This window comes from Lepus europaeus, chromosome 20 (assembly GCF_033115175.1).
Source record: "Lepus europaeus isolate LE1 chromosome 20, mLepTim1.pri, whole genome shotgun sequence".
NCBI classification, from domain to species: Eukaryota; Metazoa; Chordata; class Mammalia; order Lagomorpha; family Leporidae; genus Lepus; species Lepus europaeus.
Genome location: NC_084846.1, coordinates 41,869,181 through 41,896,145, shown reverse-complemented (window position 1 = coordinate 41,896,145; position 26,965 = coordinate 41,869,181). Strand labels below are relative to the sequence as shown.

General features: G+C 39.0%; 1 protein-coding gene across 3 annotated transcripts in view; it reads right to left on the bottom strand.

The window, feature by feature from the left end:
• The window catches only part of SUGCT (succinyl-CoA:glutarate-CoA transferase), an 810,507-nt gene that overhangs the window by 774,033 nt on the left and 9,509 nt on the right, over positions 1-26,965 (bottom strand). For all 3 annotated transcript variants that reach the window (XM_062178190.1, XM_062178188.1, XM_062178189.1), the window contains exons 2-5: positions 16,283-16,334; positions 14,378-14,451; positions 5,034-5,119; positions 4,474-4,524 (exon numbers count right to left, since the gene is read on the bottom strand). In XM_062178190.1, the coding sequence (XP_062034174.1) occupies positions 4,474-4,524; positions 5,034-5,119; positions 14,378-14,451; positions 16,283-16,334 (263 nt within the window). The remainder of the gene's footprint in view (positions 1-4,473; positions 4,525-5,033; positions 5,120-14,377; positions 14,452-16,282; positions 16,335-26,965) is intronic.

Sequence of the window (26,965 nt, the reverse complement as noted above, 5' to 3'; positions counted from 1 at the left end):
TTCTTTGAGGCATTGTCCCTAAAAACTTTTGTAAAGCATCAATGATCTCACCATTCTTCCACCTAAGTTTTACCATAAATTTGAGGAATGTTCTTGTTTGACTTTGCAGAATTCATCTTGATAGGGGCTCTTTTCAAACTGGTGTGTTTTTTAGTGTATCATATTAGTTCCTTTTCAGACATGTTAAAACAAGTTAGTGTGAGTTTATTTTGGTGCTAGACAATTTTGAAATCCATGAATAGTGTTTTCATAATACACACTGACATGAACTTTTTGAAGACCCATCCTATAAAGAAGGACATTAAGAACTCAAGCTTCATCGTTCTCCACACTTTCAACACATCACACAAATCAAGTGGTGACTTAGTGGAGACCAGATTTTAATGCATTTCCTAATACAAAGATGTACTAAGGAACAAATGAAAAAAAAAAAACAGTTTTCCTAATTTTATTGGTGATCACCACTTGCTCATCTAGGTGCTCACAAATCATACAATAATCTATTGTAGAATCTTGTCCGGGACAAAAAAATCAAGCACAATTTTATACAACTGGAGAACCCTTCATTTTATTCTTTTTGAAAAGGAAAAAGGCCGGCGCCGTGGCTCAATAGGCTATTCCTCCAGCTGCGCGCTGGCACACCGGGTTCTAGTCCCGGTCGGGGCGCTGGATTCTGTCCTGGTTGCCCTCTTCCAGTCCAGCTCTCTGCTATGGCCCAGGAGTGCAGTGGAGGATGGCCCAAGTCCTTGGGCCCTGCACCCACATGGGAGACCAGGAGAAGCACCTGGCTCCTGGCTTTGGATCAGCGCATCGCGCCAGCCGCAGCGCACCAACCACAGCAGCCATTGGAGGGTGAAGCAATGGCAAAAGGAAGACCTTTCTCTCTGACTCTCTCTCTCTCACTGTCCACTCTGCCTGTCAAAAAAAAAAAAAAATGAAAAGGAAAAAAATAGTCCTTCCAGTCACAGGGCTAATAACATCTAAAAATCAATCTGAATTTTATAATCCCTAATCTGAGCTTGTCATCTGACATAATTTAGAAACAGACTTGGTCATCAAGGGAAAGTAATGGGGATAATTTAACCACATTTATGAAATATTTTTAATAATTTTCAAAGTATGTCCTTATTCATAGACAATGTATTCCAAAAGATTTAAGGGCAAAATTTCATATTTTCCACCCACTTTCAAATAGTTCAAACACACATATGTATGTAAATAGGCAAATACAACACAATGCTAAAGTTGTTTCATATACACATATGGAAAATGAGTGTTTGATAATTATTCTTTCAATTTTGCAATATATTCGAATTTTTCATAATTATTGTAGGAAAATAACCCATAGCAATGTTTTGCTGACTGTAATGCAGGCTGATAATAAGGATATTATGACTAATTAACATAGAGAATGAGTTAGCACAGAAAATTCTTTGACATATAGGATGACATATTTGAAAATTATCAAGTCATATTTCCTTGTAAATACCAGGCTCCACACAGATTTTCAAAACATAGTTTTGCTCTTTACACAACCTGGTTTTGGTTAGCCTAGCTGACAAAGGAGTCATACTTTTTGGAGCTCTCATGTATCCAGCTGATTGCCTTGTATAATACTTTGGAACCATTACTATAAACTAGACTCATTATATTAGCAATCATAGCCACAAAGGTCTGAATGCAGAGATTGTTTTTCTTCTCTTAAGGCCAAAACAGAAATCCCTTCCAGAAAGAATATTAAAAAAATAAGGAAAAAAAATAAGCCTTCCTCTAGGCAGTAAGATACATAGCTGACGAATGGTATCACTTGCTAAAAGCAACAGACATAAATAATGTTTCCAGATACTCTGTTTAAATTTAATAAGAGTTGAAATGTACTTCATTGTTATCAATCAGACTTCAATCCCATAATGAAACTTAATTTTAAATGATTACAGTCTGGGAGAGGACATCACATAATCCAAGGAGAGTGGGAAGAAAGAACCAGCAATGATTTATTTTGGTCAGAATTACACATGTGGGTCTAAAATATTCATATGTACATTGATGCCTTAGAAACAACAGTTTTGAGTTCTACCTAACACTACCCAATTTAGAAGCCCTAATGAAAACCTCAAGTATTTGTTCCATCAAATTTGAAACCTTGACTTCACTTCCCAAGATAAAATACCAGAAAGTTCTCAAATGGAAGCAAAGAAGTAGCACTATGAACAATGAAGAAGGAACAAAGAAACACAGAAAAGAATCAAGGGAAAACATATTCCTCAATGATAATAACAAGAAGGAGAAGGGGAAGGAAAGAAGAAGAGGAAAGAGAGAAAGCCGCGGGCAGCAAGTAGAGCAAAACAGAGTGGGCCAACACTAATGTACAAGAATTTAGAAAATCAAACTAAGCTTCAAGTGAATACAAAAGAAAAGCAAACCTAATATACTAAATAAAATATACAGGAAAATAGGGTAGTATAATAATGACAACTTTCAAGTTTTGGGTTCAAAATCTATCTAGTAAACAAAAATCTAGATTGCTGGATTCATTCAGCAAAATCAAAGAGAATGACCTAATTCTCACCTTAAAAATTTTTTTTAATTATATTTTGATCATCCAGGTAGGGAAAAAATATTAGCAACAGACCAAGTTGACACTTTGGTGAGCAAGAAAATTTGAGTCCTGGTTTTCTAACCAAATGAATATACACCCACTAAATTAGATGGTAAACTTTAAAAAGGATGGCAAGTGAGTTTTATCTCACAGGATGAATATAACTTTATGTGCATCAGGAAATAATAATAGCTAATACTTAATGAGTACTGACTATGTAGCAGGCACTCTGCTCAATTCTCACAACAACCCTAATGTAGGTACTACTTTTATCCCCACTTCAGTGATGAGAAAAACTGAGGCCCAAAGAAGGTACACAGATAGTAAAAAGGTATGCATCCTGCCCCTCCAAGAAAGAAGCTGAGATCAGATCTAGACATATTAGCCATCTAAGTAAGTGTTAGGAAAAGCTGGGGCTCTCCAGTGATATGAAACAAGATTCAAATGTCAGTTTTTCCCCCTTATTAAAGTTAAAAGAAAAACCTTACACAATAAATTTAGCAATATGTATTTGAGCAAAGACTGATCAGGGAGCACTCAGAACTAGGAGTGATTCTGAGAGTCTACTCAGTTAACGGACAGGCAATATTTATATACACAGAAAAAAGAAGTGGAATTCAAAAACAGCATGATTGCTTTACGATCAGCATGTGTTTCATTTGGACATGGTATGGTCAGTTGGCAGGCTATGATTGGCTTAGCTTCGCTGCTATGATTGGCTGAGAATCAGTTATTTTTAACAAGAATCTACTGTCATGCCTGTGTCCTGGCATAACAGATAAAGCACTGCCTGTGATGCTGGCATCCTATCTGGGTGCCAATTCGAATCCTGGCTGCTCCACTTCTGACCCAGCACCCCACTAATAGCCTGAGAAAGCTGCAGAAGATGGCCCTAGTATTTGGACCCCTGCACCCACATGGGAGATCCAGATGAACCTCTTGGCTCCTTGCAGCCATCTGGAGAACAAACCGGTGCATGGAAGATCTCCCTTTCTCTGTCTCTCGCTGAAACTCTGTAGCTCTGACTTTCAAATAAATCTTTTTTAAAAAAGAATATGCTATTAAATTAGGATACATCTTGCTAAGTACAGAGGCAGCTTTAAGTCAAATTTAATTTCATTTAATCCTAGTTACATAATCTTCAGAGCATCACCTAAATTCCATGAGAATCAATTCCCTTCCATGAAAATGGAGATTGTAAAACTTCACTTACAAGGCAAATTCTCAGAATTAAAGAAGATATTTAAGTTAAGTGCTCAAACCCGGGATGTGATGTAGAGTTAGCATTCAGTCAATACTAGCTACTACTAATAATTATATATAATATACAAGAAATTAAAAGCCCATTTACTTACTATAAAAGACAATTTTTTTAATATTATTTGAAAGGCAAAGAGATGGCCAGAAGGAGAGAAAGAGAGAAAGAGAGAGAGAGAGAGGGAGAGAGAGAGAGAGCAAGCGCACTTCCATCTGCTGGTTCACTCCCCAAATGCCCAGAGTTTGCTAGGGCTAGGCAGGAGCTGAACCAAGGAGCTGGAAATTCAACCTAGGCCTCCCATGTAGGTGGCAAGGGCCCAATTGCTTTAACCATCACCTGCTGCCTCTCAGGATCTACATTAGCAGGAAGATAGAATCAGGAGCCACAGCCAGGTATCAAACCTGGCACTCAGATATAAGACTTGGGTGTCTTTACTGACATCTTGACAAGAATCTTACCTGTTATGCCAAATACCTACCCCAAGACAAAATTTTTAAGTGGCATTTGGAGCAAAAGTACAGATTGTCAATAAAGTGAAGTTTTAAAACACTGGCTCTGATGTTCAAACTCCTAACCTAACCTAGGTTGTTAGATTCTGTCCATAGAGCATACTTACCTCTTTGATGATTTTCACCCCTTTTGGATCCTTGATATTAACAGCTATACTCTGAAAATCAAAACAAATATGTATTAAAATATTGTTCTGAAGGTTTTTCTTATTACTGACAGTTCAACAAGGGAGTCATTCATATCATAGATTCTCCTCTTAAAGCAAATCTATTTTCCTGATGAAGAATTATTTATCTTTACTGATTTTATTCGCAACTAGGTTAGGTTAGAATAGGAAGCCTTACAGTAAATGTTTTTCTAGTAATAATACCAAGTGTTACACAATTAGCATTTTCTAAAAGAATAACAGATGCAAAGAATCTAATGATTTTTCTCTTTCTTAAAATTATTTTCATTATAAATTCTTACAAAATGTTTTAAATTACTTAGTAGAAAAGGGAAATTAGTAAAGAGCTCTGTTGTTTCTATTTGGTAAAAAATAAGACATGAAATTAAATTTGTTTTAAATATTAGTTACATCTACAAAGAAAGAAAGAAGACATAATGATATTTTTATTATTACAAGAGAATCACACAAAGAAAAGAAAAATGGAAAGTTACTCTTACTTTTTTATTTCGATTAACACTGAGAAAATATGTACTTTCTGTTCCCACAAAAGGTGGCCCCCATGTTCGTGTATCATCACCAGCTCCTGGAAATAATAATATTAACTATTAATCTGTAACTGTGAGACATCATGAGACATTTCAAACTGACAGCCTCACTCATGCAGACATTCACAGCTACCTGAACAGGATCAGCTCAGCCCAATGAATTCAGCTGCCCGTGGTAGGCCACAAAAGCATGCAGAACTGCCCATGCTCTTTGTTCATGTTGATTGCTAGATGCATCTATAGTCTCTTTAACTAAGTTCCATCCTGGAAACTAAAAATCCAGAAGGAAATAGCCTAATGGCAGTCTTTAGATTTAATAAAGTGACAAACTTCCAGGGCCAGGGTGTGGAATTACCCTGTTTTTGCAAAGAAGGTCAATCAGTTTCAGTGTTTTCTTGGCACTGCATGTACAAAGAAAATATTGAGTCTGCAAATGATTTTTTGATATAATTTAAATCAGAATAATAAAATAAGTCTTTATGACAAAATGACATCTGAGACTAGATATAGAATAGTGATTAATAAGTCTATAGGGCTCGCACTGTGGTGCAGCGGGTTAAAGCCCTGGCCTGAAGCACTGGCATCCCATATGGGCACTGGTTCTAGTCCTGGCTGCTCCACTTCTGATCAGCTCTATGCTATGGCCTTGGGAAAGCAGTAGAAGATAGCCCAAGTTCTTGGGCTCCTGCACCCACGTGGGAGACCCAGAAGAAGCTCCTGGCTCCTGGCTTCAGATAGGTGCAGCTCCGGCTGTTATGGCCATCTGGGGAGTGAACCAGCAGAAGGAAGACATCTCTCAATGTCTCTACTTCTCTCTGTAACTCTGTCTTTCAAATAAATAAAAAATAAATCTTTAAAAAATATAAGTCTATAAATATTTCTGTATCAACAAAAATCAGAAAAGGTGATATAACTTACTGCATACCAAATGTCATTAATTGAAAATATCTTTGGAATCCAGTATTATTTTAGAATAAAATTTTAGGTCTTCCTTCAAAGTGAAAGTCTACATAAAATCACCAGAAAAATAGGGTGCTTAGGTGTTGGCATTGCGGTGCACAGGTTAAGCACCACTTGCAATGCTGGCTCCCTTATGAGAGTGCTGGTTTGGCTTCCAGCTGCTCCACTTCCAATCCATCTCTCTGTTAGTGCATCTGGGAAAGCAGCAGATGATGGTCCAAGTAATAAGACCCTGCCAGCCACGTGGGAGACCATGATAGAGTCCCTTGCTCCTACTTTACAACTGGCACTGCCTTCTCATTGTGGCCATCTGGGGAGTGAACTAACAAATGAAAGACCTCTTACTCCCTTTGTCTCTCCCTCTGTTACCCTGCCTTTCAAATAAATAAAATAAATATTTTAAAAATAGGGTGAAATATTCTGAAATTCTACTTAGGTAATTCTGAAATGCATTAATGTTTGATTCAAAGACAAGACTATAAAGAATTACAGAAAAAAAAGTTTTCCTTGGCCGGCGCCGTGGCTCAACAGGCTAATCCTCCGCCTTGCGGCGCCGGCACACCGGGTTCTAGTCCCGGTCAGGGCACCGATCCTGTCCCGGTTGCCCCTCTTCCAGGCCAGCTCTCTGCTGTGGCCAGGGAGTGCAGTGGAGGATGGCCCAAGTGTTTGGGCTCTGCACCCCATGGGAGACCAGGATAAGCACCTGGCTCCTGCCATCGGAACAGCGCGGTGTGCCGGCCGCAGCGCGCTACCGCGGCGGCCATTGGAGGGTGAACCAACGGCAAAAGGAAGACCTTTCTCTCTGTCTCTCTCTCACTGTCCACTCTGCCTGTCAAAAATAAAAAAATAAAAAAAATTTAAAAAAAAAGTTTTCCTTGCACAAAAAGCAACTGGAAAGAACACAGACAAAATTTAGAAAATGAATCAACAATTAAATAACACAAAATATTATCAAAGCTCAAGATTTTTACAACAAAAGTTCTTTTTTATAATTGAATTTTTTTACTTTGTTTTTTATAGAAAACTTTAATAAATATAAATTTTGAAAGTACAACTTTTGGATTATAGCAGTTCTTCACCCCATACCTGCCCTCTCACCCCTAAACCATCCTACCTCCTACTCCACTCCCTCTCCCATCCCATTCTTCATTAAGATTAATTTTTTTTGACAGGCAGAGTGGACAGAGAGAGATAGAGACAGAGACATTAAGATTAATTTTTAATTATCTTTATATACAGAAGATCAACTTAGTACATGCTAAGTAAAGATTTCAACAGTTTGCACCCACACAGATACACAATGTATAAAGTACTGTTTGAGTAGTAGTTTTACCATTAATTCGCATAGTACAACACATTAAGGACAGAGATCCTACATGGGGAGTAGTTGCACACTGACTCTGCTTTTCAAATAAATAAATAAAATCTTTAAAAAAAATCTATTAGCCATGAGACTTCACTCACTGAAATTCATCAAGAAAAACAGACTTAGTCTTCCAAAAGAAGAAAAAAACATAACTAAAGAATAAACTTATCAAGGGAAATTAAATCAGCATATGAAAGAGTTATCTGTACTCCCACATTTATTAGAGCTCAAATCATAATAGCTAAAATATGGAAACAATCCATATTTCCATCAACTGATGACTGGATAAAGAAATAATAGTATATATATATACACTATGGAATACTACTCAGCCATAAAAAAAAAGAAAACCTGACTTTTGCAACAAAATGAATACAACTAGAAACTATTAGTGAAATAAGTCAGTCCCAAAAAGACAAATACTATATGTTTTCCCTGATCTTTGGTAACTAATAGAAAACCAAAATTGCAATGTAGAAGTAAAATTGACATTTTGATATTCAAGGATTGCTTACGGCCCTTGTCTCTACTGATGAGAACAGTGTTGTTTTTCTTCTTATTATTTGTTGAACACTTTACTTAGTGTAGGGTTAATCTTATGAGTATAAACTAGACTAAGTAGATCATCGTAAAAATTGAGGAAGAGGTTGGCGCTGTGGCATAGTAGGTGAAGCCACTGTCTGCAGTGCCAGCATCCCATATGGGTGCAAGTTCAAGTCCCACTTCCAATCCAGCTCCCTGATAATGCACCTGGGAAAGCAGTGGAAGGTGGCCCAAGTATTTGAGCCCCTGCACCCACGTGGGAGACCCGGAAGAAGCTCCTGGATCCTGGCTTCAGATTGGAGCAGCTCTGGCCATTGCAGCCATCCAGGGAATGAACCAGTGAATGGAAGACCTCTCTTTGTCTTACTCTGCCTCTCTGTAAATCTGCCTTTCAAATAAATAATAAATATTTTTTTAAAAAATTAAGAGAAAGAATAGGAGAGGAAGGAAGAGGAAGGGTGGCAGCATGAGTGGGAGGGAGGGGTGAGAGGGAAGTATCACTATGTTCCTAAATCTGTATATATGAAATACATGAAATTTGTTTACCTTAAATAAAATTTTTAAAAAATAAATGTATTTATTATAATACACACACACACACACACACCAAAGAAACTAAGTATGCAGGAGAGAAAAGAAGTATCAGTTCTAACTGGAAGTAAACTGATAACAACATGAAGCGCTAAATCCTTGAGTACTCAATGGAATGGCATTCCCCGAAACATCACAGAGAGGAACCTTCCAGCAAGGAACCAGTCCAAGCTCCAAGAGAAATGTATGTGAATCTAGATCTTCAGGGATCAGCCAGACCTCTCAGAGGCTCAAAAGAGTCCAGATACTGCTATTTTTTTAAAAACTCTTGATCCAAGAAAACTTCTTAAAAAGATGCAAAGCCAAGATATAGCTAAAATTAGTTTGTTTTAAATGTTTGCATTCATCTCTTAGGTGGAAATAATTCCAGAAGTGTAAAGTGGAGACCTCTCCTTGGGATCCAAACAGAATTTTAAGAGGAAAAAGGATCAGTGCTGATGATAAATGATAGGAAATTCAATGTTGAAAGTCACAAACTGGTAAAACAGGCAGCTTGAGAAATGTGCTTTATTTGACTCACACAGTTTTCAAAGGTTTTAACTAGGTGGCATAACAAAATTCAGACTGTTTTTTTTTTCTTGGATGAACTTTCAACACATCCACTCATTCAGTAAATATTTACTGGGCAGGAACTATGTCACAAACACTGCTCTATGCAGAGCAGCCACAGCAGCAGACAAGAGACCAACATCCCTGGCCTTATATCCCCGCCTAGTGGGGACAATCTTGATTCTGCCTCAGCATCTTTTGGTGCTCCTCTCAACGTATCTCACTCATTTAGGTTCCCAGCAAATATGTATACTACAACCACAGGTTAACTCTGAAAAACATGAGAAAAAGTATGCTTCAGTCTGATACGCTATTTGGTTGCACAAATAAGAATAATCCAAATCCTAAGTCAGAATACTATAACCAAATTGTGTTTAATTAAAGAACTGGAGAAGTAGATACAAAGGGAGACTAGTTCTATACTGAAATTTAAAAATACAACCAAATCATTTTTAAAGAAAGTCTTACTGAGTCACTTTTCCTCATGCCTGGGTTGACTTAAGTGTCTCTAAAATGCAAAACAATTGAATATATAATATGAACATTAAAATTATTGCAAAGGAGGGCTAAGGGGAAGAGTCAGTATAATCAGTCAGTCAAAAAAAGTGCAGGAGCAGGCGTTGTGATGCAGTAGTTAAAATGCCGTTTGGGATGCCTGCATCCCATACTGCAGTGACAAAGTTTGAGTCTCTTTTCCACTTCTGATCGAGTTTCCTGTTAATATACCCTCTAGCAGGCAGTAGATGATGGTTGAAATACTTGGGTCCCTGCAACCCACATAGGAGATCTGTTTGGAGTTCCAGGCTTCCGGCTTCAATATGGCCCAGCCCTGGCTTTTGTGGGCATTTGGGGAATGAACCAACAAATGGAAAATCTTTCTCCCTCCCTCCCTCTCTCTCTCTACACTTTTTCTGTCTCCCTTTTTCTCTCTCTCCCCTCCTTCCCTCCCTCTTATGCATTTCAAATAAATATAAACAAATAGATAAAATGTTTTTTTTAAAAAGGAGCAGTAAACATATGCTAAAAACAAAACTTGGTACAAAGAGGACAGAAATACAGGCTGGACAAAGAAGCTCTCCCACTATGGAACCCGAAACGTACAAAGGAGAAATAGTGAATATTAATTTATAAAATTAATTATGAAATTAACATAAAGACAAGTATTAGCTTGAAATAGCAAGAGAAATAAGATTGAACACTGTCAAGGAACGAAAGATGCAAGAAAACCAATCGTTGAAATCAGGAAGTCTTATGGTATTGAAATTAGGTAACAATGTGGAAATTAGAATCTTTATAAAAACTGGGGACAATAAAGGTGTTCAGCAAGAAAGTAAACATTCTTCAGTATGTGTCCAGCAATGATCAAAGCAATGAAAATCATGGACGAAGTAAAGAAGCATTTTCTCAGGGCCAGCACTGTGGCACAGCTAGTTAAGCTGCCACCTGAAGTGCCGGCATCCTATTGGGCTCCAGTTCAAGTCTCCACTGCTCCACTTCCGATCCAGCTCCCTGCTAATGCTCCTGGGAAAGCAGCGGAAGATGGCCCAAGTCCTTGGGCCCCTGCACCCATGTGGGAGACCCAGAAGAAGCTCCTGGCTCCTGGCTTCAGCCTAGCTCATCTCCAGTCATTCTGGCCATTTGGGGAGTGAACCAGTGAATGGAAGATCTCTCCCTCTCTTTCTGTAACTCCAGCTTTAAAACTAAATAAATATTTTTTTAAAAAAAGAAAAGAGGCTCTACTGTCAAATTGTTAAGAAAGATAACTGGGGGCCGGGGCTTTGGTGTAGTGTGTAAAGCCATTGCCTGCAGTGCCAGCATCCCATATGGGCGCCAATTCAAGTCCCAGCTGCTCCACTTATGATCCAGCTGTCTGCTAAGGCCTGGGAAAGCCGTAGAAGATGGTCCAGGCCGGTGCCATGGCTCACTTGGTTAATCCTCCACCTGCGGCACCAGTACCCCGGGTTCTAGTCCCGGTTGGGGTGCTGGATTCTGTCTCAGTTGCTCCTCTTCCAGTCCAGCTCTCTGCTGTGGCCCGGGAAGGCAGTGGAGGATGGCCCAAGTGCTTGGGCACCGCAGCGCACCAGTCTTAGCAGCCATTTGGGGGGTGAACCAACGGAAGGAAGACCTTTTTCTCTGTCTCTCTCTCTCACACTGTCTAACTCTGCCTGTCAAAAAAAAAAGAAGAAGAAGAAGAAGAAGAAGATGACCCAAGTGCTTGGGCCCCTGCACCCATGTGGGAGACCCAGAAGTCCCTGGCTCCTGGCTTTGGATCAGCACAGCTCCAGCCGTTCTAGGGAATGAATCAGCAGATGGAAGAACTCTCTCTCTCTGCCTCTCCTTCTCTCTGTGTGTAACTCTGACTTTCAAATAAAATAAACAAATCTTTTTTTTTAAACTTTTAATTAGTAAATATAAATTTCCAAAGTACAGCTTATGGATTACAATGGCTTTTCCCCCCCATAACTTCCCTCCTAATGCAACCCTCCCATCTCCCGCTCCCTCTCCCATTCCATTCACATCAAGATTCATTTTCAATTATCTTTATATACAAAAGATTGATTTAGTATGTATTAAGTAAAGATTTCATCAGTTTGCACCCGCACAGAACATAAAGTGTAAAATACTATTTGAGAACTAATTATAGCATTAATTCACATTGAACAACACATTAAGGACAGAGATCCTACATGAAGAGTAAGTGCACAGTGACTCCTGTTGTTGACTTAACAAATTGACACTCTTGTTTATGGTGTCAGTAATTTCCTTAGGCTCTTGTCATGAGTTGTCAAGGCTATGGAAGCCGCCTGAGTTCGCCGACTTCGATCTTATTTAGACAAGGTCATAGTCAAAGTGGAAGTTCTCTCCTCCCTTCAGATAAAGATACCTCCTTCTTTGATGGCCCATTCTTTCTACTGGGATCTCATTCACAGAGATCTTTCATTTAGGTTTGGTTTTGCTTTTTTGTTTTGTTTTGTTTTTTGGTTTTGTTTTGTTTTGTTTTGTTTTGTTTTGTTTTGCAAGAGTGTCTTGGCTTTCCATGCCTAAAATACTCTCATGGGCTCTTCAGCCAGATCCAAATGCCTTAAGGGTTGATTCTGAGGCCAGAGTGCTATTTAGGACATCTGCCATTCTATGAGTCTGCTGTGTATCCTGCTTCCCATGTTGGATCCTTCTCTCCCTTTTTGATTCTATCAGGTAGTATTAGCAGACACTAATCTTGTTTGTGTGATCCCTTTGACTCTTAGAATTATCATTATGATCAATTGTGAACAGAAATTGATCAAATGGACTAGTGAGATGGCATTGGTACATGCCACCTTGATGGGATTGTATTGGAATGCCCTGGCACATTTCTAAGTCCACCATTTAGAGCAAGTCAGCTTGAGCATGTCCCAAATTGTACGTCTCCTCCCTCTCTTATTCTTACTCTTATATTTAACAGAGATGACTTTTTTGTTAAATTTAAACACCTAAGAATAATTGTGTGTTAATTACAGAGTTCAACCAAATCTTAAAAAAAAAAAAAAAGAATGGTATGCTACTATAGTTTTAACAATCTGTGTCTATTTTAAAATTTACTATGTGAGTGAAATAGACACCTTTTCATTTGATTGTTGTTTATAACCCTTGCCTATATTCCTAATACAGTTTTTTTTTACTTTTTATTTGTTGAATTCTATTTAGTAGAGCAGTAAGCCTTTGACTATAATGTAAACTTAACATATATTCCCTCAAAAATAAAAATTAAAAAAGATAAAATATATAAATAAAAAATAAAATATATAAATAAAAAATCCTCCAGAATGACTTTTCTACTTTATAGGGCTTATCACTTCAGGTAAATTAAGAAACTGATATCATTTTAAGTCTTACAGATACACACACTATTCAGCACTATATTCTAATGAAATCGAGAATTCTTTTCCAGATCCTTCAGGATCAAATCTCAAAGTATAAGTAATAACTCGAATTTTTAAAACATAAAAAAGCCAGTTATAGGATGATATAGAGGACATGAAAAACATGGACTAGGGGCCAGAGTTGTGGCATAACAGGTAAAGCCTCCACCTGCAACAACAGCATTCCATACAGGTGCTGGTTCGGGTCCCAGCTGCTCTACTTCCAATCCAGCTCCCAGCTAAAAAAAGCAGCAGAGGACATCCCAAGTCTTTGGGCCCCTGCACCCAAATGGGAAACCTGGATGAAGCTTCTGGCTCCTGGCTTCAGCCTAGCTCAGTCCCAGCCACTGTGGCCATCTAGGGAGTAAACCAGTGGATGGAAGAGCTCGCTCTCTCTCTCTCTCTCTCTCTCTCTCCCTTTCTCTCTGTAACCCTTTCAAACAAATAAATAAATATAAAAAAAAAAAAAAAACATGGACTATGCCCTTCAAGTGCTTGCTGGCAAGACAGAGTACACAATAATTTATCAATATCCAAACTACTAAAAAGGCAGTCAATAGAACTAAGAATTGTGTAAACAGAATATATTGATTTGGTGGAAAAGTACAAAGAATGAACAAGAAATGTGTCTGATGAAAAACATAAAAACAAAAAAAATGATATAATATTAGGAGTCTTTACCCCTTAAAATCTTTGAAACTATAAAATGAGAAAATGTTCCTTCTATTAGAAACAGGATGAGTTAGGTTGGCATATTTAGGCTTCCTGTTGAAGAATTTTGATTCTTTTTCCTACTCTTTCATTTACATACTATTTTGTCCCTTTCACCCTTCCATTTTCCTTATCTTCCCTGTATCCCACACAGAAGGAGTGTGGCAACATCTATTCTAATTTCAACCTCAACAGTAAGGCTTGTAGAGACCAAAAGAAGGCTTTGGATTGGTGCTGAATGTGCCTTATTAGCTGTGTGACCTCAAAGAAATCACTTTACCTCTTTGTTCTTTCATTTTCTCACTTACAAAGCAGGAATCATAACATCAGATCTTAGAATTGTTAAAAGGATTAAATAAAATAGACACAGTGTTTGCACCTGTGCCTGGCAATATGGTGAGTACTGTTATCATCACTACTGTATGTTGCATCTCAGCTTCTACAGATTTCAGGCATATGCACAGGAACTGGCTTGAGCCTTAACCTCTAGTCTTTGTAGAGAATGAAGAAAGATCACTAGTGTAGGTCCAGAGGAAAATAAGGAACAAAAAAGGAAAAATAATCATTTCATTTCAGTTCTCATCTCACTAAAAGGTGTGCTACACATGTGTATTTAACAAATAACTAAAACTATTTATCAGCTTCTTTTTAAAAAAAGGAAACAAAAGTAACTTTACCTGGTCGTTCCACTTTTATAACTTCAGCTCCAAGATCTCCCAAATTCATAGTAGCAAAAGGTCCCGCCAGAACTCTACAATGTTAACAATGATAAACCAGCCAATGACCATCTTTTTTTTTTTTTAATTTTTTTTTTTTTTGACAGGCAGAGTGGACAGTGAGAGAGAGAGACAGAGAGAAAGGTCTTCCTTTTTGCCGTTGGTTCACCCTCCAATGGCCGCCGCAGCTGGCGCACTGCAGCCGGCGCACCGCGCTGATCCGATGGCAGGAGCCAGGTGCTTCTCCTGGTCTCCCATGTGGGTGCAGGGCCCAAGCACTTGGGCCATCCTCCACTGCACTCCCTGGCCACAGAAGAGAGCTGGCCTGGAAGAGGGGCAACTGGGACAGAATCCGGCGCCCCGACCGGAACTAGAACCCGGTGTGCCGGCGCCGCAAGGTGGAGGATTAGCCTAGTGAGCCGCAGCGCCGGCTCAATGACCATCTTTAAAATGCTTACATCCATTCTTTTTTTAAAAAAATTCTATTTCAATTATACAAGTTCCATGTATTTCATATATACAGATTTAGAAAAAAGTGATACTTTATATTCATTCTTAACAGATTGTCATTACAGGTAAACTCACAGAGTTCTAATAAGAAGCAAAATTGGTAAAACAGCAATTTGGCTGTAAACTTTAAAAAATAACCCATTTTGGCAGGCGCCGTGGCTCACTTGGCTAATCCTCCGCCTGCAGCACCGGCACCCTGGGTTCTAGTCCCAGTTGGGGTGCCAGGTACTAGTCCTGGTTGCTCCTCTTCCACTCCAGCTCTCTGCTGTGGCCCAGGAAGGCAGTGGAGGATGGCCCAAGTGCTTGGGCCCTGCACCCACATGGGAGACCAGGAGGAAGCACCTGGCTCCTGGCTTCCTGACTTTGCAGTGTGCCAGCCGTAGCGGCCATTTGGGGAGTGAACCAACGGAAGGAAGACCTTTCTGTCTGTCTCTCTCTCTCACTGTCTAACTCTGCTTATCAAAAATAAATAAATAAATAGATAGATAGATAAAAATTTTAAAAATCCCATTTCATTCATTCTATTTCTAGAATAACATGCTGATGAAGTGAAGATTTGTATATAAGGAAGCATAATTTATAACAATGAAATATTGGGGGAATCATTAAGTAATTATATAATAAAATGCCACTTGTGCTTTTGTCAAACTTTGAATGACAGGAAAATGTTTAAAATATAATTATGCTTAAATTCTTAAATGGGTAAAATTGTAATTTCAAATTGGGTACAATTTCTATTTCTTAAAATTATATATAAGGGCAGACATTTGGCACGGAAGTTAAGAAGCTGCTTGGACACTTGCATCCCATAGGAAAGTGCCTAGGTTCGAGTCCTAGCTCTGCCCCCAATTCCAATTTCCTGCTAATTCTCAAGTTGGTAAGCAGCAACTGATGGATGATGTACTTGGCTCCTTGCCACCAACATGGAAGACTCAGATTAAGTAAGAAGCTCCTGGCTTCAGCCTGGCCCAACCCCCAGCTATTGCAGGCATTTGGGAAGTGAATTAGCAGATGGAAGATCTTTCTTTATCATTCTCTCTCTCTCTGTCTCTCTGTGTGTATCTCTCTCTCTCTGTTTCTATTTATATTCTATTCCCTCTCCTTGTTTTTCTCTTTTAAGTAAGAAAAGAAAAAACATAAAAATTAAATATATGTAGATTAGGGGAAATACATAATAATACATTACACTAATTTCCTTTTTGAATGATAAAATCACATAATTTTTTATTTTCTTCTTTCATCCCCAAAATTTCAATATAAGCATAGCAGTGTCTTTTTATCCAAATAAATAAATAAACAAATATTTTAGAGAGAAAGAAAATCCAGTCAATGAAACACAGATAAATCAATACAAACCTTGTCAGATCCAGAATTTTAACACCTTCCAGTGGTTTCATATTGTCAGTATCTGGCAAAACAGAAAATATTTAAAGAGTACTGATTACTAATTATCAAAGAAAGAAGGCAGAATCGTTCATATTCTGTTTTCTTTATCTCAAGATAAATTTATTGATTGATTAATTGATTGATTTGAAAGACAAAGTGACACAAAGAGAGAAACAGAAAGAAAGAAATTCTCCATCTACAGGTTCACTCCCCAAATGGCTACAAAAGCCAGGACTGGGCCAAGCTGAAGCCAGGAGCTTCTTACAGGTCTCCCATGTAGGAGTAGGAGCCCATGAGCTGAGCTATTTTTTGATACTTTCCTAGGAATGTTAACAGGAAACTGGATCAGAAGTAAAGCAGCCAGGACTTGGAATGATGGCATTGCAGGAAGAGGCCCAACCTGCAACACCACAACACTAGCCCCAGTAGGTTTTATTTTTTAGAGCAATTTAAGTTCACAGGAAAATTGGACAGGAGCTACAAAGCTTTCCCATATGACCCTTCCTCAATCATCCAATACGCAGATTCCTCCACTTTCAACACCCCCCAAAACAAGGTACTTTTTTAAATCAATAAACCTATAATGACACCACATTATCACCTGAGGTCCAGAGATTACATCAGGGTTCATGCATACTGTTGTACATTATATGAGATTGGACAAGCATATGTATCTATCACTGCAATATACAGAAAATTTTACTGTTCTAAAAATCCTCTCTGCTTGGCCTGTTCTTCTTACCATTCCCCTAACTCCTGATCTAGTGCCATCTCCATCAGTTTGCCTTTACCAGAATGTCAGAAATAGTTGGAATCATACAATATGTTGCATTTTCAGATTGGCTTCTTTCTCTTAGTAATATGCATTTAAGATTCTTTCATGTCTCTTCATGGATGGCACATCATTTCTTTTTAGCACTGAATAATATTCCATTGGATGTACCAGAGTTTATTTTTCCATTTACCCACAGCAAAGACATACTTGGTTGCTTCCAAGTTTCAGAAATTAGAAATGAAGCTGCTATAAACACTGTAGACATGTTTTTGTGTATACACAAGTTTTATAATTAATGGGATAAATACCAAGGAGCATGGTTACTGGATCATAAGGATTAGTTTTGTAAGAAATTTCCAAACTATCTCCCAAAACATTTGCATCATCTCACATTCCCATCAACAATAATTTAGAGTACAATGCATGCATTTTTAGAAATTTGGGGTTCAATGTATTTTTGAATAATTCTCTGCAGGTCAATCATGAATGGGACACAAATTGGAGGAAAATAGTTGACCTATGTGGAGGGCGAGGATGCACACAATTCAGGACCCCAGCAGCCAAGAGCCGCCATACCAGCGTTGGTGAGTGAGGTGAAACCAGACTGCAGCACCCCAGCCAGTGGTGAAAAAGCTGTAGGAAAGGTCTAGGGGAATCCAGCTTGGAGCCCCATGAGGGATAGTGCACCCACCAAACTACAGGAGAAAAACAGTGGGTCACATAAGAAATCAAAAGGGAAATCAGAAAATTTCTGGAAACATTACAACATATTAAACTTACGGGATACAGCAAAAGCAGTGTTAAGAGGAAAGTTTATAGCAATTGGTGCCTACATCAAAAAATTGGAAAGGCACCAAACAAATGACCTATCAGTGCATCTCAAGGATCTAGAAAAACAACAGCAAAGCAAACCCAAAACTAGTAGGAGAAAAGAAATAATTAAAATTAGAGAAGAAATTTTAAAAATTAAATCAAAAAAAAAAGATAAGCAAAACAAAGAGCTGTTTTTTTGAAAAAATAAGCAAAATTGACAAACATTTGGCCCAACTAATGAAAAGAAGGGGAATACTCAAATCAATAAAATTAGAGATGAAAAAGGAATGTAACAACAGATACCACAGAAATAAAAAAGAATCATCAGAAATTACTACAAAGAATGGTACGCCAACAAACCAGGAAACCAAGAAGAAATGGATAGATTCCTGGACACATACAACCTACTGAAATGGAGCCATGAAGACACAGAAAGCCTAAACAGGCCCATTACCAAGACAGAAATGTAATCAGCAATAAAGACCCTCTCAATAAAGAAAATCCCAGAACCAGATGGCTTCGCTGCTGAATTATACCAGACATGTAAAGAAGAACTAATTCCACTTCTTCTCAAGTTATTCAAAACAACTGAAAGAGGGAATCCTCCCAAATTCTTTCTATGAAGCCATCATCACCTTAATTCCTAAACTCATAAAAGAGACACCAGAGAATCAGAACTATTTTCCTGGTGAATATAAATGCAAAAATCCTCAACAAAATTCTGGCCAATTGAATCCAACAACACAGCAGAAAGATCATTCACCCAGACCAAGTGGGATTGATCCCTGGTATGCAAGAATTGTTCAACATTTGCAAATCAATAAGTGTGACACATCACATTAACAAACTGAAGAAGAAAAACCTTATGATTATCTCAATAGATGCACAGAAAGCATTTGATAAAATACAACACACTTTCATGATGAAAACTCTAAACAAATTTGTTATAGAAAGAACATTCCTCAACACAATCAAGGAAATTTATGACAAACCCACAGCCAGCATTCTATTGCATGGGGAAAAGCTGAAAGCATTCCCACTGAGATCTAGAACCAGACAAGGATGCCCACTCTAACCACTACTATTCAATATATTCCAACTGTATTCAAAATAGTTTTATCCAGAGCCAATAGACAAGAAAAACAAATCAAAGGGATTCAAATTGGGAAAGAGGAAGTCAAACAATCCCTATTTGCAGATGACAAGATTCTATATATAGGAGATCCAAAAGACTCCACAGAGAGACTATTGGAACTCATAGAAGAGTTTGGTAAAGCAGCAGGATATAAAATCAATACACAAAAATCAACAGTCTTTGTATACACAATGCCACAGCTGAGAAAGAACTGCTAAGGTCAATCCCATTCACAATAGCTACAAAAAAAAAAAAAAAAAAAAAAAACAAATACCTCGGAATAAACTTAACCAAGGATGTCAAAGATCTCTATGATGAGAATTACAAAACATTAAGAAAGAAATAGAGGAAGATCGGGGCTAGCGCCGTGGTACAGTAGGTTAATCCTCTGCCTGTGGTGTCAGCACCCCAAATGGGCACCGGTTCTAGTCCTGGATGCCCCTCTTCCAGTCCAGCTGTCTGCTATGGCCTGGGAAAGCAGTAGAAAATAGCCCAATTCCTTGGGCCCCTGAACCTACATGGGAGACCAGGAAGAAGCACCTGTTTACTGGCTTCGGATTGGCACAGCTCCAGCCGTTGCAGTCATTTGGAGAGTGAACCAACAGAAGAAAGACCTTTCTCTCTGTCTCTCCCTCTGTCTGTAACTCTATCTCTGAAATAAAATAAATAAAATCTTTAAAAAAAAAAAAAAGAAATAGAGGAAGATACAGAAAAACAGAAACATCTTCCATGTTCATGGATTGGAATAATCATTATCATCAAAATGTCCATTCTTCTGAAAGTAATTTACAGATTTAATTCGATAACAATCAAAATACCAAAGACATTGTTCTCAGATCTAGAAAAAATGATGCTGAAATTTATATGGAAACACAGGAGACCCTGAATAGCTAAAACAATCTTACACAACAAAAACAAAGCCAGAGGAATCACAGTACCAGATTTCAAGACATACTACAAGGCAATTATAAGCAAAAACAGATGGACAGGGGCTGGTGCTGTGGCATAGTGAGTAAAACCACCACCTGCAGGGCCAGCATGCCATTTGGATGCTGGTTTGAGTCCCAGCTGCTCCACTTCCGCTCCAGCTCTCTGCTATGGCTTGGGAAAGCAGTAGAAGATGGCCCAAGTCCTTGGATCCCTGCACCCACATGAGAGACCCAGAGGAAGCTCCTGGCTTCTGGCTTCAGATCAGTGCAGCTCAGGCCATTGCAGCCATCTTGAGAATGAACCAAAGGATGGAAGACTCTCTCTCTCTCTCTCCCTCCCTCCCTCCCTCCCTCCCTCCCCCTCTCTTCCTCTGCTCTCTGTAACTCTGCCTTTAAAATAAATAAACGCTGGCGCCGTGGCTCAGTAGGCTAATCCTCCGCCTTGCAGCGCCGGCACACCAGGTTCTAGTCCCGGTCGGGGAACCAATCCTGTCCCGGTGGCCCCTCTTCCAGGCCAGCTCTCTGCTGTGACCAGGGAGTGCAGTGGAGCATGGCCCAAGTTCTTGGGCCCTGCACCCACATGGGAGACCAGGAGAAGCACCTGGCTCCTGCCATCAGAACAGCGTGGTGCGCCAGCCGCAGTGCGCAGTGCGCGGCGGCCATTGGAGGGTGAACCAACGGCAAAGGAAGACCTTTCTCTGTCTCTCTCTCTCACTGTCCACTCTGCCTGTCAAAAATAAATAAATAAATAAATAAATATTTTTAAAAAACAGATGGATAGACCAATGGAACAGAATAGAAACACCAGAAATCAATCCAAGCATCCACAACCAACTTATCTTTGACCAAGGAGCTAAAACCAATCTCTGGAGCAAGGACAGTCTCTTCAACATATGGTCCTGGGAAAACTGGATTTCCACATGCAGAAGTATGAAGCAAGACCCCTACCTTACACCTTATACAAAAATCCATTCAAAATGAATTGAATACCTAAATCTATGACCTGATACCATCAAATTATTAGAGAACATTGGGGAAATCCTGCAAGACATTGACACAGGCAAAGAGTTCTTGGAAATGACCCCAGAGGCACAGGCAATCAAAGGCAAAATTAACAAATGAGACTACATCAAATTGAGAATCTTCTATACTGCAAAAGAAACACTCAGGAAAGTGAGGAGGCAACCAACAGAATGGGAGAAATTATTTGCAAAAAATGCAACTGATATAGGACTAATAACCAGAATACATAAAGAGATCAAGAAACTCCACAACAACAAAGAATCCAGTTAAGAAATGGGCAAAGCACTTAGACATTTTTTTTTTTGACAGGCAGAGTTAGACAGTGAGAGAGACAGAGAGAGTTGTAGACAGTGAGAGAGAGACAGAGAGAAAGGTGTTCCTTCCGTTGGTTCACTCCCCAAATGGCCGCCATGGCTGGCGCTGTGCCAATCCGAAGCCAGGAGCCGGGTGCTTCCTCCTGGTCTCCCATGTGGGTGCAGGGCCCAAGCACTTGGGCCATCCTCCACTGCCTTCCTGGGCCACAGCAGAGAGCTGGACTGGAAGAGGAGCAACCAGGACTAGTACCTGGCACCCCAACGGGGACTAGAACCCGGGATGCCAGCGCCGCAGGCAGAGGATTATCCAATTAAGCCATGGCACCAGCCAATAGACATTTTTCAAAAGAGGGAATCCAAGTGGCCAACAGACACATGAAAGAATGCTCAGGATCACTAGTCATCACAGAAATGCAAATCAAAACCACAGTGATGTTTCACATCACCCAAGTTAGAATGGCTTTTATACAGAAATCAACAAACAACAAATGCTGGCAAGGATGTGGGGAAAAAGATACCCTAAACCACTGCTGAATGTAAACTGGTAAAGCCACTATGGAAGACAGAATGGAAATACCTCAGAAATCTGAATGTAGACTTACCATATTACCCAGCCATCCCACTATTGGGAATTTACCCAAGGGAAATGAAATAAGCAAATAAAAGAGTTAACTGCACCCACATGTTTATTGCAGCTCAATTCACAATAGCTAAGACATGGAATCAACCTAAGTGCCCGTCAACTGATGACTGGATAAAGAAATTATGTGATATTTACATAGTGGTAAAAAAAATGAAATCTGGTCATTTACAACAAAATGGATGAATCTGGAAGACATCATACTTAATTAAATAAGCTAGTCCCAAAGGGAGAAATACCATATGTTCTCCCTGATCTGTGATAACTAATAGAGCACCTAAAATGAAATCTGAAGAAGTGAAATTGACACTTTAGAAGCAATGACTTAAACAGCACTTGTCTTGACTGTCGAGGAACAATAGTTTTTTTTTTTTTCCTTAAAGGAGAATGGGACTGGGAATGGGAGAAGGAGGAGGAGGTGGGGTGGGAATGGGCGTGGGAGGTTGAGTATGGTGGGAAGAATCACTATATTTCTAAATTTGCACTTATAAAATTTGTACTCATTAAATAAAAGGTTTCTTTGGGGGGGGAATAAGAAAAAAATCATGAATGTGTTAAGAATATCGGTTACAGGCCGGCGCCGCGGCTCAATAAGCTAATCCTCCAGCTGCGGCGCCGGCACCCCGGGTTCTAGTCCCGGTCGGGGCACCAAATTCTGTCCCGGTTGCCTCTCTTCCAGGCCAGCTCTCTGCTGTGGCCCGGGAGTGCAGTGGAGGATGGCCCAAGTGCTTGGGCCCTGCACCCCACCGGAGACCATGAGAAGCACCTGGCTCCTGCCTTCGGATCAGCGTGGTGCGGTGGCCATTGGAGGGAGAACCAAGGGCAAAAAGGAAGACCTTTCTCTCTGTCTCTCTCTCTCACTGTCCACTCTGCCTGTCAAAAAAAAAAAAAAAAGAATATCGGTTACAGAATTCACATGTTTTCGTATATACTACAATAGGCTTAAGATTGGTCACAAGAAGGAAATGATTCTTATGAGGGGATCCACAGACCAAGCTTCTCTAGTAAGGAATACTAGAAATCTTTATGGTAGTCATTCTCTCCTTTAAAAAGGCCAATTTCTTTTTTATAATAAGAAATTGCAGTCACAGGTGGGCTTCCAGAAAGGTGGCTGCTGAATAAGAAGCTCAGACGATTATCTCACCCAAGAGACACCAGTTATCACACCTATTCTCACACTAAAGTCACCTTTACAAGAGCCAAAGAAGCCAGGTGAGAGACTGAAATGCCTGATTTTACTGTAATAATAAGAAAAGATGCATTGAAGACAGAAGGAAGTAGACAGCTGCCCACAGCACCTCTCCCCCAACTACAAGTAGCATGGGGTGGAGAGACACCACACCTCTGGCTTGGTAAAGGGAGAGGGAATTAATTCAGAACTTAGACTTGAAATCCAGTATCATGGCCCCTGCCCCAGGCACATACCAGAACACTGAGACCTTAGAGTTTCCCTAGCCAGGTAGCTAAGGGTCTACTTCTACTACCCCTCCTGCGGACAGTGAAGCAACACTCCAGCCACTATGGAATAAGGCAGGAAAGGGAACTTAGGACCTCATCTTGGAGATCAGAGAACAAGACTATGGTATGCCTTAGGGAGAAAATAATATGCTTTAGATAAGCTTTCTCCAGGCTTAAATTAGAGTACTATTGCTCCTATGAATTACCCAAGAGAAATGAAATAGCATATGAAAGGGTTATTTGTACTTCCATGTTTATTAGAGCTCAATTCACAATAGCTAAGATACAGGATCAACCTAGATGCCTATCAACTGATGACTGGATAAAGAAATTATAATATATATACATTATGGAATACCACTCATCCAGAAAAAGAATGAAATCCTGTCTTTTGCAACAAAATGATGCAATTAGAAACCATTATGCTTAGTGAAATAAGCCAGTCCCAAAAAGACAAATGCCATGTTTTCCCTGATCTGTGATAACAGAGTACCAAAAAATGTAATGTGTAGGAATGAAACTGAGATTTTGATATCCAAGGATTGTTTACAGCCCTTGTCTCTACTGATGAGAACAGTATTGTTTTTCTTCTTACTATTTGCTGAACGCTTTACTTAGTGTAGGGTTAAACTAGACTGAGAGTAGATCATTGTAAAAATTAAGAATGGGAATAGGAGAGGAAATAGGGTGGGAACATGGGCAGAAGGAATTATAGGGAAGGGAGTATCACTATGTTCCTAAATTTGAATATTTGAAATATAAGAAATTTGTATACCTTAAAATTTTGAAAATTATAGTGGTGTTGGTCATGAGTTCAATGTTAATGAATGAACAATACATACATTAGAGTGTCATTAAACAGAAACACACATAAAACAAGGCTATGACTTTTTTGAAGACTATTTGATCAGCAGAGAGAGAGATCTTTTCATGCACTGGTTCACTCTCTAAATGGGCACAACAGCCAGGTCTGAGTCAGGTTTAAGCCAGGAGCCAGAAACTCCACCCTAGTCTCCCATATGGGTAGCAAGAGCCCAAATATGTGGGCCATCTTCTGCTGCATTCCCTGGCACATTAGCAGTAATATGGATCAAAAGCAGAGTAGCCAGGACTTGAACCAACACTCCAATATGGAATATCAGCAACAGCTTAACCTGTTGTGCCATAATTCCAGCCCCAAATTTTAAACAGTTAATAGCATGAATCTGGAGTTGGATTGTGTGGATTCAATTGCCTGCTCTACTATTTACTACTCTAGCGTCCTTAGGTAAGGAAACTTCACTTCTCTGAGTTTCCCCCTCTTCAACTGAAGTACTATCTCATAGGATTTGGAGAGATTAAATGAAATCCTGCATGTAAAGGGTTTACTACACTTTCTGGAACATAATACATGTTCACTAAAAGTCTGTCATCATCATATTTGTATTAAACAGTCATACCACATATTAAATTAAATATAATCCAGATATGAAATGAGAAAATGCAAGATTACTTTAAGAAATGGGAAAAATATAGTTCTCAATTCTCTATACTGCAAAAGGATATACAGAGCCATTTCTTGTTTGTAAAAGACTGACAGACTGAGTGCAAGTACCGGGTGTATACAAGGGGGAAAACAGTTAGAAAAAGGATTAATTGTAATGTAATTTGTTGAAATATATGGAGCAGCTTGTATATCTGTCTTATTTGGCCTCTAGTATTGAAAGTTATTATAATGATACAGCTGGGTGACCATGCAAAAAAGTATAATTATAATTAAGCTGCTATCAATTCTATGCTTGCCAGAGTTGCTTTCTAGTACTTGCCTAGTACTTGGCCCTAGGGTATCCATGACACAAATAAACTTGAGCAGCATGAGAGTAGGGATAATTGACAGATGTACACACAAGTGGATCAATAGTGAGACAGTGATCATGACATGCACCCCACACATACTAGCCAACTACTAGACAAAAAAAGTTAATTTTAAATCTTTACTTAATATATACTAAATTTATCTTCTGTATATAAAGATAATTGAAAATGAATCTTGATGCGAATGGAATGGGAGAGGGAGCGGGAGATGGGAGGGTTGTGGGTGAGAGGGAAGTTATGGGGGAGAAAAAGCCATTGTAATCCATAAACTATACTTTGGAAATTTATATTTATTACATGAAAGTTTAAAAAAAGGTTAAGTCATAAAACAATTGATCAAATATTAGTATCAAGTTAAAAGGTGATATACACCAAAAATATTTTTAAGTTTGATATTTTACAAAGAACTTAACTAGCAGGACTTAGAAGTGAGAAAACACAAGACAGACATCAAAGTATGCTCTCTTAATCTGATGAAGCTTCACCTGCAATAGTTAGCATGATGTTTTCTTTACAGCATGCATTAGAAGCCATGAAAGAAGCCCTCTGTTCCTAATAGTTTGGTGGGTACTTTTAGGAGGGTAGGGTACCTGCAAGATTACAGGAAGACATTCCAGGGCAATTACAATTTTGAGTCACCAGGCAACAGTTTGCTTGTTTGTTTCATTTTCTAGACTTGTGGGAAATAAGAGATAAAGGTTTTTGGAAAAGAAGATCTTCATGGACTTAATGACATTTCAGTTCTATTACTCACTGAAACCCGTAAGTGTGTGTGTGTGTATTAACTTGTGTGTGTGTATATATATGTGTGTGTGTATTTATAGATTAATTATTCTCTGTCAAGGTCCACCTTAGTCTTTTTTTAAAGATTTATTTTATTTGAAAGGCAAGAGTTACAGAGAGGTAAAGGCAGAAGCAGAGAGAGAGAGGTCTTCCATCTGCTAGTTCACTCCCCAAATGGCTACAACAGCCGGAGCATGGCCGATCCAAAGCCAGGAGCCAGGAACTTCCTCCAGGTCTCCTATACGGGTGCAGGGGCCCAAGGACTTTGGTCATTTTCCACTGCTTTCTCAAGCCATAGCAGAGAGCTGGACTGGAAGCGGAGCAGCTAGGTCTCGAACCAGCACCCACATGGGATGCCAGCACTGCAGAAGGCAGCTTTACCCACTATGTCACAGCACCAGCCCCATCCACTTTACTTTTAACAACTTGTCAATGAAAGAACTTTGTCAAAATGATAATTTTTAATTAGTTTTCTTTCTCTGAAATCTATATAGTATACAGGACATGAATCTTCAGCATCAAATGTTTAAGTTTACATATAACAAAAATACTTAAATTATTATTCATTGCTGGAACCCCTATTACATTATTGAGTAAATGTAAGATATACAATGAACACAGCAAAAGAATCAATTTAGAAATTAAGAAAATAAATAAGATAAAGAAAATCAAAATCACTCACTTTTTATCAAACATAATACTTACTAATATTTTTGGTGTCAATGCTTACATAGATAGATGTACCATTTTTAGTTAAAAACCTAATTATGTGCTACATATGTTATCATAACTTGTTTTTATCCCTTAATACTTTGGAGGCTACCACTCATAATTTTAGATCGAAGATGAAATTCTTCACTGACTCTCAGAGTAAACTGTTCCTACAGAACAGAGCTGAACACATGTCCACTACGAATGCCAGTATATTT